The sequence below is a fragment of the Cucumis sativus genome, chromosome 5 (assembly GCF_000004075.3).
Source record: "Cucumis sativus cultivar 9930 chromosome 5, Cucumber_9930_V3, whole genome shotgun sequence".
Taxonomy (NCBI): domain Eukaryota; kingdom Viridiplantae; phylum Streptophyta; class Magnoliopsida; order Cucurbitales; family Cucurbitaceae; genus Cucumis; species Cucumis sativus.
This window is the reverse complement of record NC_026659.2, coordinates 26,071,318-26,085,244: the sequence shown is the minus strand read 5'-3', so window position 1 is coordinate 26,085,244 and position 13,927 is coordinate 26,071,318. Positions and strand designations below refer to the sequence as shown.

The window sequence follows — 13,927 nt, the reverse complement described above, 5'->3', positions numbered from 1 at the left end:
CAAATATTTAATTCAATCATGTAATCAAATCGAAAAGGCTATTTTATTGATTTTGAAAACTATTAAACAGATGATTCCTTTTTGTTTTTTTTTTTTCTTGGTCAATTTTCAATTCCATGTAAATCAATTAATTAATTTAATTAGGTCAACTAAATTAAATTGAGCAATTTAAGTTAACCTAACAAAACCCAATAATATTTAACGACCATATAAATAATTAAGAAAATTTCATTACGCGCGATCATCTTTTCATAAATTTCATATATTCACTTACGATTTATATATTCTTAGCGATTTATTAGTCTCAAGTCATCTCAATGCAATTAAGACTTGATAGTAAATAACTAAATGCATACGTCTTTCATTCCAGGGCATATCTCATCATTTTATTGGCTGAGTTGAAGGACAAAGTGGTTTTTGAGATGGAACTCGAAAAAGCTATTGAGTAAAGACTGAGAACATAAAAGAATATTTAAGGATTCTTGGGCAATCTCGAGCTCAAGTCCAGTTGAGATTGAAGGTAAAAAATGAAATTTGAAGGATCTTAGGACTAATCTTGAAATCGAGTCCGACCAAGATTGAAGGTAAAAATAAATTTTGAAGAATATCAAGGCTATCTTGGACCTATTCCGACCGAAAGCATCTACAACATCATGTTCTTTCATCCCGAGACATGGTATGTCAAAAATCATGTATCAAAATGTACACCACTGTGTATGCACGTGTGACCAATTTATCACGTGTTGAAAGAGTAATTTTAGTTGTTTTTTACCTAATGAGCATATGAGCTTTTTTTCGTTTTCAAAATTGTTATAAAAGAGTATTGAGTAAAAAATAAATATCAAAATTTAAATAGAAATTGAGGTGGATATGAGTCTTACCAAAATGGGTTGGCATTAACATAAATGATGAACAGCTTTAATGATTAAAGTGATTGGAAATTACGTATCCCATAAAAATTATAATATAGTTGTATTAATTTCCAACTTAAGCGGTGTAGTCTTCCTTCATTAATTAATATTTAGTAATTAAAGCAACATTTATTAATTTGCAATTAGTGGACTACCAATAAGATACTGTTATATAACTTATTATATTTGTTGGGTACTAATCATAGTAATTACACATTTATTGCCTTTCAAATTTTAGTTGATCATTCGTTACTAATAGTAAAATTAATATTTATTTTCTAGAAGTAATTAATTTAATTTTATAAATAGTTGGATAATTTATATTTTAACATTTTATATCAATTTACCGCTTGAATTTTGTTAGACGTATCAATTTAAATCACAAACTTTTATAATAGTGTTCAACTACCAAAACATATTGAGATAAGTATGAGAGATTAAGTTAATTTGATATAACCTCGAAATCTCGAATGTAAATTGATATTTTCTTTAAATATTATTTGGTTAAAGTATGTTTTATTCCATAACATTATAAAAGTGTTTTTAAAATTAAAACCAAAATTAAATTTAAAATTTTGTTTTGTTTTTAGAAATTTATTTACTATTAAAACGCTTGCTTATAAAATATAAAAAGTAAGAAATGGTTAGAAAATAAGTTTTGAGTATAAACATTACGTTTGCAATAGTTTGGAAAAGTTGTTATTGTTTTTAGAATTTATTATTTGCTTATCAACGGTTAAAATAATAATTAAAATATTGAAAATTCAAAGAGTTATCAAACGGAACTTTAATTGTATAATACGTATTGAGTACGATGGTTACTATTAGTTTATGTATACTTTTTAAAAAAAACTTTGGTTAATAACAAATATACTTTGGTGATAACTAAATATTATATGTATGGGTTGGGTTTAACCCAATGAATCCAAGTTTGAGTCAGCCCACTAAGTTTGGGAAAAAAATGGACTGAATCAGAGCCCAATGGCCCAAGTGCTCAAAGTTTTTCTTTTTATTTTTCCCTCTTTAGATATAGATATTTACAAAAGAGGGGCTTCCTATTAAAAGATTTATTTTTCAAATTTACACAAATGTATTTCACTTTCATTATTTGTCACAAAAAGAAACAATAATATGAACTCCATTACATTTTACTCTCATATATTTAACCAATAAAAAATAGAAGAAAGATCTATTTACGAATTTTTGAAATGTATAATTTAAACCATAAATGTAGTTTATTTGGATAAGCGAAACAATTTAACTTTTCAATCCAAATTTATTTGAAAGTTGTAGTTGTAAAATTTATTAATTTGGCATTGGTAGAAGTCTACACATATATGTAAGATAATTGTGGTAATTTTACTATATTTGAAGGCTTAAATTCTATAACTCAAGTTTGTAAGTATAATTGCAACTACCGTACATTTTATGGATGATTTTTGCCGGTTAATCTAAAAATTGGAACATAACATTTTGGTAAACTTAAAAAAATAAACATGAATGTGAATTTTGATACACTTGAAAGACTAACACATTAGTTAATTTTTATTTCACTTTAAATTTAATTTGTGGAGGACTATTCAAAACAAGACACAAAAGTACAGGAATAGGGCATAGGAGAACACATGTTACCGAAAGGAAAAAAGAGATTGAGTCTCGAAGTTTGAATTAACCAAGTGAGTTAGTAAACATATACGAAAATAACTCAATCGTTGAAATAATCTTGATATCACAAGATTTACACTTGCATAACCACATGGGATTGTTAGAGGGAAGACATTATGGGTAACATTAAAGGTAAAGATTAAGCAGTTTCGCAAAACAATGTTTGTAAATCTCGGGTTTTGTTTAAACATTTGTTATACTAACTAGCCATCGAAGTATAGTAGGAATCGATACCATATCGATGAGAAATTTTCTTACATAAGTCAAATGAAAGGCATATGAATTATTTGATATCATTTGAAATTGTGAGATTCATCCTAAAAAAATATAAATTTGGATCTCGATCAAAGATGGTATACCCATTAACCATTGAACCAATCGTTTTTTAAAAATAAATCTGCAAACAGATAAAGGCTTTGACTCTGTTGAAGTTATTTTAAGGTTCTGACAGATGAGGTTGAGTATTTAATCCAATGAAACTCAGAAAACAAGATGAAACATATAAATATACAATGTCTCACTCATAAAATATTCCATACACGATTTAAAAACAAAAAAGAAGAAGAAGAAGATTTCTGTAACATTCAGAATCTCAAAACTTGGTTTTTGTTTTGTTTATTTTATGTTGACTGAAGAGAAACAGCTTTTTCCAGGTTGGTGGGTTCAAGTGCAGCAAATCAAAATCATGTCATTAGCAGCCTACACGTTATTCAATAAAAACTTGCTGCAAAAGAACACAAACTTCACAGCTCTTTTCCCATTTGGAATTTATATCTGCTTTTTGTTATTTTCTCTGCATATTTCATGCAAACCTTATACTTTAAACTTTAAAGTGTTACTTCTTGAAAGACTAAAAAGAAGAATCAGTTCAGTTAAACAAGACAACAATGGCTGTCATAAACTTGTTATTTGAGCACTTATAAGACAGACAGAGGTTCTTCCTAGGAGTTTCAGAACTTGCCAATTTCTTCAATTTATTTGAGAAAGCTGTGAATTGGATTTAAGTATTTGAAGCCAAAAGACATTGGAATTTTCAAATCAGAGAATAATTACTTTAATCGTTATCAAGGACAAGACATGATGATTTAGGAGAAATCTGTCTGTTAATATATTGTGATATAACTGTAAAGGGGATAAATGACAAAGGAGTTTCGAGAGATGGAAAAAAAAGGTAACTGTTAAGGGGATAAATGACAAAGGAGTTTCGAGAGAGAGAAGAAAAGGTAACTGTAAAAGGGATAAATGACAAAGGAGTTTCGAGAGAGAAAAAAAGGTAAAGCAAAATGGTTTAAAAAGAACTCCATTGACCATTTTTGTTTGACACCCTTCTCGGCAAATAATAATCACATACAGCTAAAACTGTCAATCCCAAAATTCTCAGTCACCAGCAAAAATGGATAGTTTTCACCTGCAATGGGTTGCTGTTTTGATCTCCATTATCACCCTTTCCGAAGCTTGCCACCCTGGAGATTGGAAAGGCCTAACCAGTTTCAAGTCTGGAATTTCCCTTGACACTTCTGGTAGGCTGGATAAATGGGTGGGACAAAACTGTTGTGAATGGGAAGGAGTTTATTGTCACAACATTACAGGTAGAGTCAAAGAAATCAATTTGCCTGGCTTCATATCCACTGGCGATGTCCCCTTTCAATCTGAGATGAGAGGTTTTATTTCACCTTCAATAACACTGCTTGATGCTGTTGAGATTATTGATCTTGGAGGACTGCTTGGCCTCGGTGGAAAAATCCCTTCGTCTATTGGTTTGCGTCTTCACAACCTGCGGAAGCTCTATCTTTATGGCAACAAGCTGAGAGGTCCACTTCCAGAAAGTGTAGGTAAGCTTCTGAAGCTTGAAGAACTTGCCGTGCATGATAATAGGCTATCTGGTTCACTCCCAGCAGGTTTGGGTAGTCTCAAGACTCTCAATAGGCTTCTTCTATATGGGAATCGGTTTTCGGGTGCAATACCGAATTCGTTTGCAGATCTTACTAACTTAGTTGAGATGGATTTACACAGCAACTCATTGGTCGGTCAAATACCTGATAGAATTGGTCAGTTGCAGATGTTGAAAGAGCTTGATCTTTCAAACAACTTCTTGAGCGGGAAAATTCCCCTTTCCTTGAACAATTTGCCAGGTCTTTCGGTTTTGTATTTGGATAATAACAAACTTGAGGGACCAATTCCATTTGCATCCGTTTCTGGTCAAATCCCTTCTTCTCTTGCTTTTCTTAGATTGAATGACAACCGTTTAAGTGGTCCTATTCCTCAAAGTTTTGGAGAACTTGTCAGTCTCCAAAGAGCTTCTCTTTCAAACAACAAACTTGAGGGAACAATTCCTTCTTCTTTAGGGAGCTTATCATCTTTATCAGAGTTGTATCTCGACCGCAACAGATTCTCCGGCAAAATACCAAAATCACTTGGACGCCTGTCTCAGCTCATTCTCCTGAATCTCTCTCACAACTTCATTAAAGGGCCATTACCTGAGATGTCATCTCTTAAAAATATTCAAACCATTGATCTTTCTTATAACCTTCTGAACCTATCCTCCATTCCCCAATGGCTTTTAAAACTGCCATCTCTTTCAAAAATCTATCTTGCTGGGTGTGGTATCCATGGCCAAATTCCGGAGTTCTTGAGAACAACTCCAAGTCCAATACAAGAACTAGATCTTTCCCACAACCATCTAACTGAGAAAATTCCAGAATGGATTGGACGCCTCACTCAGCTCTATTCCCTAAAACTATCAGAAAACTCACTGACCTCCCAGATCCCCAACTCCATTACAAATTTACAGGACTTGGGTGTGCTCGATCTTCATTCAAACAAGTTAACAGGCAACATACAGCAGATCTTCAATATAAGCCACAGATTTCCAGTCGGTTCTTTGACATACATTGATCTTTCAGACAATAGGTTCTCTGGGGACTTCTATCAAACAGACATCGGGCAACAATCTGGGATCCAGTTTCTGAATTTGTCGAACAACAATCTGAAAGGAAGATTACCCACTTCAATCGGAGCATTAAAATCAATACAAACCCTGGACTTGAGCCATAACAATTTGGGTTTCGACTTGCCAGAGACCATAGTGAATGCAAAGCAATTAGAGACGCTGAAGCTGCAAAGAAACCATTTTACAGGAAGAATACCAAAAGGGTTTCTGAATTTGCGTAAGTTAAAGGAATTGGATCTGTCGAATAACTTGTTAGTGGGAGAAATTCCAGCAGGAAAGCCGCTGAGTGATTTTCCACGAAGCGCTTATATGGGTAACAAAGGTTTGTGCGGAAAGCCTTTAAACCCATGTAAGCTTTGAAGAAGAAGAAGATTAAACGAAATATTTTAGCGTTAAACAGTGTTAAATTATTCATCTTTCGATCAAATAGATTTAACCAAACGTCATATTTGCAAGTAGAAATGGAAGCAAAAAAATAATTATCATTAAAATTTGCTTTTTAGTGAATTTTTTTGTATGAATACAATGGCATCGTAATTTACAGAATCTCTAGACCCATCCCCAATTGCTGATAATTTACGTAATCAATTCCATTTAATCTAATGCAACATAAGATCTCCTCTGGCAATTCTTCAGGTCTGTTCCCCTGTTTCAAAACCCAAAACAGAGTAAGAAAAACAGGACAAAAAGCTCAGAATTAAAGAAATAAAAACATGGTTAAGTTACAAGAAACTTGCCTGAATTGTCAGGCCAACATCCAAAATGCAGCACTTGAGTCTATCAAGAAATGCTTCAAAACCTTTCCTTGAAATGTAACTAAATCTGTGCATATCTAAGTCGATTTCCAAGTAGTTTTCTCCCTGTAATTCATCGGTTCTTTCATTTGAATCATTCTGGAAAATGTAATCTTTAGAAATCTGTCTGTAATGCAATGTAAAAACTAAACTTACCAAGTAAAATTCGTGTTGAGGACGAGAAAGGACGGGCTTTTCATTGTAAGCCTGCATAAGTTTTCTCTCTGCAGCGCTCATCGGAAGATCCTCTACATTTGCAACGCGCCCCAAAATTTTCAATCGTTCCCTAAATGGTACTACATTGTCTACTGGAAAACCCTTCACCCTTTCAACTTCATCGTCAATCAGCTTCTGTTTTTGGAGTCAGTAAACAGAGTTTAGAAAACAATTGGACATAACAACATAATTTGATATTTCATCAAGCAAGTTATTGGAGATGTAGAAAGATTGAATGAGAACTTGCAATTCCTGAATCTTACCTTGATGTTTTCTTGAAAATGAGATGTAAGTTTCTCTGCATATGCATCAGAAAGCTTAAAGTACAAGACGATACTCATTCCTTCTCCATCGGTTTCTCCTTGAAAAATCGCCGCCGAATACAATGGAATCTGAGGAATCACAATAACAAAATTAAAGTTGCAAGAATCTAAGGCATTATAAGAAAGAAAAGCACTCAAAAGGAATTCAAATATATTTAACAACAAAGGGAGTTACCGGCCATATACATTTATCACAACACAAGCAAGAGATGGATTTACCTGAACATTAACAACAAGGATAGGCGGAAGTGTTCCAGAAGAAGTAGCCGCAGGCATTTCGACAAATCGAGCAATGTGATCTACTTTTCGGTGAGACAAGAACACATCAACTCCAAAGGGATAGTAGGCAGTATGATTGGGAGCAAATTCTTTCTTTTTGTCCCTGCAAATTTGTAGGATTATTTTGTCAGAGTTAGAAAACTTAGAATGAAAAGTGAGATCATTGCTTGAATTTAGTTTTGTGAGAATAAAGCAAGGCAACTAGAAAAACTAGTGAGACTTTTTGTTACTTACTTTGCATAGTTCACTCCCCTAACTTTGAAACTATCTGGCTCAATATGTGACCAACAATCTAGCATTTTCTTTTCAGCTGGGCAAAAGGGTACTTGAGAACCTGCTATAGGTCTTTGTAGAAGCGCTTTTGATGAGACTGAAAGAAACACAGTTGAAGTAAAACTAAATCAATCAAAATTAGAAGAAGAAACCATAAAGCTTATATACAACGCTAAGTATACTTCTTGAACACTCACATAAAGCAGCATTGGGATTTCCTTCTTTCCATTTGAATGAAAGTTTCAAGGCTGCCTTCTTAAGTCCACTTGGAGGACTAGAACTTAGTGATTTTCTCTTTTCAACAGAGTTTATTGTTGATGCAAGACAGGGTAAACAATTGCTTGGTAAAATCCCACAATTATCCAATATTCCATCGCCTTTGGCAGAACTTTCACCAGCAGTAGAGGAGATCTCGTCAATGAATACTGGTTCATTTGCCTCGCTCGAGTGTCCACATCCCTTAAGTTGTGGTTCTGCATCATCTGGATTGATGGCCTGCAAATGTGAATCCCTTGCAACTTGACTCTCAGAACTGCTCACAGAATGTACTCTTGCCGAATTTCCTGGTCTATGAATCTGATCTGACGTTGCGCTATGTCGATTCACATTATGATCTCCATGATTAGCATCGCCAGAAGATGAAATGCTCGACGTTGACGCAGCCTCCAAGCTATTAATTGACTGATTGTCTGCAAGAACTCATAAGGTAGACAATGGCAGACTGATTAAACAATAGATGGAGAATAAGGAAATTTCCCATCAGACAACATATTCAAAGAAAACACACCATCGGGAAGACTTTGGTAATCTTCATCGCAATCCGATTCGAATTTGCCAACTGTATCAAACCATGCCTCATCGTAACTTCCTGCAGAGATGCCACGGATGATACATATTTAGATAAAAATCCAGGAAATGAATTATACGGTGCTTGTAGTTAACAGCATTTGAAGACAAGTACATTATCCCATTCTTCCAATAAACAAGATCCTACGAAAAATTAAAATCATAAAACAAAGCTCACAGAATAGGCACCGTAATCTTTAAAAGGATGAAAACTTAAGACGTCCCAACTTGTTGAGCTGGCTTATTTCTTAAACAGAGGACTTGAGATTCTAAAGTATACGTATAAGTTTAGTTTTAAAAAATGATGTGCAAAATGGACATAGAAAACTCATGAGAAAAGTCAACTCCATTCTGCTTTAAAATTTTCTTATTTAAAAAAAAAAAAGACAAAAATGGGGATTCTTCTATGCTCGTTCTGGAAGAATTAAGATCTGAGAATCTGCCAATGACTTCGCTGCGGCTTCCAAATATTCAAACCATCCTTTCTAGTTCATCAAAGACAATTTAAAACCAAGAAAACCCAATTTCTCCAATCGTAAAACCATCCCAAAAAGCTCAAAATTAAAGTAGGAAAAAAGAAAACAGAGAATGGAAGGAATAAGTTGCTTCCATCACAGAAGACGTACATTTCACATCAACAAGCAAACATTTTTCATATTTAAAAGCAAACCCCATTTCAGAAAAAGAAAGAAAAACCTTGAAAAGTGGGATTGGAAAATGAGCAGTGGTCAATCGGGTCAGAGCGGTGCGATCCCTCAGAAAGAGCAGAAAAGGCGATGGTTTTGGAACCTTTCCTCCGTCTTCGACGGTTCTTCCTCTTAGAAGATTTCTTAAATTTACCTCCGACGCAGCCCTGCGGCGTGGAAACGCAAGCACCCATGTCGGAAGAACGAGGAGAAATCACGTACCAGAAAACAGCATAGGAGAAAAGAATTAACAAAAAGAAAAAAAAAAAAGAAAACAGAGAAGGAGAGAGGCAGGACAGGGCAGCTCCTCTGTTAACAGAGAAAACACCAATAAACAACACTCCAATTTTTTTCTTCGTTGAAGAATACAGAGAGGGAAAAAGTTAAAGCTACCGTTTGTTTGTTAAAAATCCCAAGTCCCCCTTCCCTCTCTCTCTCTCTACACTGTCTTTTTTATTGTTAATTATGAATAAAAAATGGATCTTTATTATTATTTTAAGAGTGTGTGTGTATATATATATGTATATAAGGAATGTGGAATAGGAAATTGGAGAGAAATAGGAATTGGCAAAGGAAGGAAGATGACAGCGTAAGAATGCATCTATTATTCATTTCTATCTAATGGAAGCGAAGTTCCTTTTCTTTCTTGTGTGTGTATGAAGGGACCCATGAGGTTTATTACACGTGGCATGTTTTGATTTATGCAAACGTGTGGAGTGTGCAACCTTCCATCCCTAAATTCGCCTCCTAATTATATCTATTTATTTATAATATAATCTTTCATTTCTTCCCTTTCACACACATTTATAATACCATTCTTTTACTTCTTTTTTTCATTTTATCTTTGCCTTCAATATACGACCTCGCTATTAATCCAAGACTTGTTCCTAAAGATACATTCGTGATTTACTAACTTTATTAGGAATGTCGTAATGAAGTGCAAAAAACCAAGATAAATTACTATTTATATCTATTTGTATTATAAGTTTATTGTAGATAGTCTGTGATATTTTATAAATATTTCTATTCATTTATGTATATTTAAAAAAATTAAAGAAAAAAATACCTCCAATTTAAGTATTTAAGTATTGTTTACTCAAGATTAACCATACCCTAATTATAATTTTGATACAAATGATATTTATTACTGAAAAATATAAAATATAAAATTCATGCTTGATAACAACCTATTGATTTGGATAAGAATTAATTACACAAATCAATTTTACTTTTAAAGTCATGGGATAGATCGATTTGTTTATATATAGAATTAAAACAAACTTAAGACAATATTAATCAAAATTACAAATTCTAAGCTATGAAAACAGAATTAAAAACAAATTCGAACCATTTCACCAAATTTAGTAATTCACCATCTAATCATTTTCTACTTCTTCTTTTTGTTGATTTTCTTTAATTAAATATAAGTATATATTACTTTTGCTTTTCAAACCAAGAAAATAGTACATAATGATTATAAATTTTATAAGTTTATTACAATATTAAAATTATACGTCAAATCAGAATCCTTTAAATTTTAAACTCAATAAATAAAACAAAACAAAATAAAAAGTGTATATTAATGTTAAAAAATTGTTTATAATTCTTTCTAAATAAAAAAAAAAAAACAAATTTCAATGTCGTTAACTCCAATAGGGTCAGCAAAGATTGAGATCTTGAAAGATTTAACCTTTTTCTCTACTTTTGTTTTTCCCTATTTTCCTTAATGATTATTCTAAAGGAAAAGTCCCAAAATCGATGACGAACAAAATGATGCCGTTTTTGACATTTCATCCCCATTTGATAGTCAATGTCTTTGAATATGAGATACTCTTTGAAATATAAAAACGATACAAATACAATACTTAAATAAAATGTTTTCAAACGAACCTAAATAGACAACTTATTTACGTATAATAAAATTGATTATAATATTAACTTTAAACTTTTAGAATGTCTTCAAATTTAAACATTTAATATGTGTTTTTAGTTAAAAAGTGGAAGATTATAGTTTTTTTTTTCTTTTCAAAATAAGTAATTTTAGAAACAAAATTGACAATAAATATATATATATAGACAAAGTGAATGATGTAAATTTAGATCAAATTTGGTCTCAATATTAAAAATTTAAGGCAAAATTAATACAACTTAGTCAGTGTAGGGGTAGAAATATATATGTATATATATATATTCTGTCCTTTTTTATTTTAATTACTAAATTAAATTACAATTTCAATATTTACAGAGTGATTTCTAATAATATCTTAAATTCAAAGTGTCTATTAAATGTTTAATGTATGTTTCTCTTTATACTATTAATTTCCTATTTAATTATCATTTTTAATACTTAATTTCTTTGAATCTATACAATAATTATTTTCAATAATAATGTTGTTGAATTTATTTATAAATATAGCAAAATAGGAGTAACATTTTGTTATTACCATTTTAAAAAATGTGGTATTAAATATCTTCTAAAATTGTAGGCTATTGAAGACAAAATGTAAGACATTAAATAAATAATAATTGAATGGTTATTATCATTGATGGAAAGAAATTAAAATGGATGGATAAAGAAAAAAAAAGTGGTTATGTTGATTTTTTTGGGTTTTGGTGTGAAAGATTGGAAGTGAGGAAAGGGACAGTTGAATGAATTATTTGTCACTGAAAGAGAGGGGAAAGAAAGTGGGGGCATTAACCTCACTAATAATAATAATCTTTTATTTTAATCATTATTATTTTATTACTCTCTCATTTTCATCAATTCTCTTTGTTTAATGCATCATGATTTTCAATTTTTTTTATACTGCCATTTTAAAATCAAAATACCTTTCCAAAATCTGAAGTGAGTAATAATTATAAACACTCCCGATCTACTACTTGACATAAACAACAATAACTTGTGAGAGAAGGTATCATAGTCTCCGCTAGTAACAATGATATGATATTGTCCACAATAAATATAAACTCCAATGGCTTTGCTTTTAGAAATATCCATGAGATTGTGAAATAATTAAAGGTGAGCATCAATTGATTAAAGTCAACTTTTCGATCAAACCACTACTGAATTGATTAGTGTTAGTTTAGCAAATGTTCATGCGTCGATTGGTCGGTTTGGTTAGTTTTATTCTTTGATTTTGTGAAATTTTCCAATTTATAATTTATTCCAAATTGATATCAATAACTGATCTCTCTCCTTCTCCAACCAACTTTAATTCGATCAATTATTTTTGGTCTATCATACTCACTCCTAATACCAATATAGATAATTGTCTTCATTCATGAAGTTGTGATCATCATCCTCTTTCCTAACTCCAAACAACTTCTAACCATTTATCATTTGTATTGATAGGGTGCATGAAAATGCAAATTTCTTTAGAACAAAATAAAATAAAAACAAGAAATATAATGGCCCTGCAAAAGAGAAATCTTTATAGCAATAACTTTACGTACGAGCATTTAAAATCTCAAAATAGTTTCTTTGACCAGAGAGGGATGAAATAATAAAGGTACACGACCACGAGAAAGTTCCTAATTGATTTCTCACTTACAAAATTAGACTACAAAAAGTAAATGATAATAATCTTATCCTCTATACAGTCATTTCTACACATTGAAAAAAAACTTATGAAAATGCCTTTGACAAACCAAAATATAAATAAGAATATATAGATGAAATAATTATCACCTCCTATATATACATTTATTATTTCTATACGACAAGTTAATAAAGTAAAATGGCTGCATATTGAACATCTCATATATACATGATGACACACGTGAAACCAAAACTTATTACTATGATTTGAGCCCTCATTAAAGGCTCAATGAGAAAGAGCCTCAAATTTCAAACATGACAGCTAAACTCTGTACTACAGCTTAACTTTGTAATAAATGGCCAAAACTTGCTTGTCAATCTAAACCCAAATCTACATGCATAAAAGATGGATAAATATTATAAAAGCTAGTTTACTTACTAAATCTGATATTAGTGCAAGTTTAGGAATAGGGATCCGTGAATCAACAACAACTTTGGTGTTTTCAATTGCCATTTTTAAATTGGGCTATACTATATCTTTATATAGTTTGCTTCTAGTAGAATAGGAGTGTGACTGCCAGAGAAAGTAAACAAGGATAAATGGTTTTTGGGTATATCGCCACCTTTCGTAACTATATATTTGAAAAATATATATTATATATATTAATTCAAACCGTACATAGGAGAAAAATAGTTTCGGGGATATAGTTAAACATCACACTAAGTTCAAAATCATGTTCATCTTTGACTACAACAGACAACGACTGAAAAAAACAGTAAACCACCCCACAACAAATAAGAAAAAAAACAGTCGAATAACATTCTAAAATAACTTAATTGATTATCTCTTAAACGACAAATATGCAAGTCCATTAATTATTAGAATGAAATAAAATGTGGTCACTATATTTTAATTGAAAATAATTTCAAATTAAACATTAACATAATCTGATATATCTTCTAATACCAAACTATCTTCAAATACATGATATTTATTGAGGAAAAAATATGATTAGAAAAACTCCTAGACAACCAAGTCAATCATATGGTAGGTAGCTTAGGTTGTGATATTCTCCCATTTGTGTGACCTACCCATTCTACCATGATAGTTTTTAATGTACCTACACATTTATACTCATCGCTTTCAAAAACATGGAGTTTATCTTGGAGATCAAGATACAAAATTTATATATATTAGGGACTCACAAAATAACCTCCTTAAAAGATGCTCAAACCCAGCGACCTAAAAGGCACAAGCAGAGAAATACATATTAGACACAATCACCTAACAAATACATACCATAAAGTTGACATTAAATTATGAAAAAGAAAATAAAAAAATGAATATTTTGTTGTTTGTATTTAATTCATGATGGACTATTCATATTCATTGGGCATGGGATTCATTTATGGAGGAAATTTGATGGATCTGCACGTAGGCTAACA

At 31.6% G+C, this 13,927-nt stretch overlaps 2 protein-coding genes across 2 annotated transcripts; one reads left to right on the top strand and one right to left on the bottom strand.

The window, feature by feature from the left end:
• The first annotated feature begins 3,654 nt into the window (after window positions 1–3,654).
• Window positions 3,655–6,028, top strand: LOC101207954 (LRR receptor-like serine/threonine-protein kinase FLS2). Its single transcript, XM_004135420.3, has one exon. The coding sequence runs from the start codon at window positions 3,970–3,972 to the stop codon at window positions 5,884–5,886; it is 1,917 nt and encodes a 638-aa protein (XP_004135468.1). The 5' UTR covers window positions 3,655–3,969; the 3' UTR covers window positions 5,887–6,028.
• On the bottom strand, window positions 5,989–9,514 carry LOC101206832. The gene is made up of 9 exons (XM_004135162.3): window positions 8,954–9,514; window positions 8,199–8,279; window positions 7,609–8,100; window positions 7,373–7,508; window positions 7,079–7,241; window positions 6,800–6,928; window positions 6,477–6,671; window positions 6,264–6,386; window positions 5,989–6,172 (listed from the first exon to the last, which is right to left on the bottom strand). Exons 1-9 carry the CDS (start codon window positions 9,135–9,137, stop codon window positions 6,065–6,067), a joined length of 1,611 nt encoding a protein of 536 aa, XP_004135210.1. The 5' UTR covers window positions 9,138–9,514; the 3' UTR covers window positions 5,989–6,064.
• Between the last annotated feature and the right edge of the window lie 4,413 nt (window positions 9,515–13,927).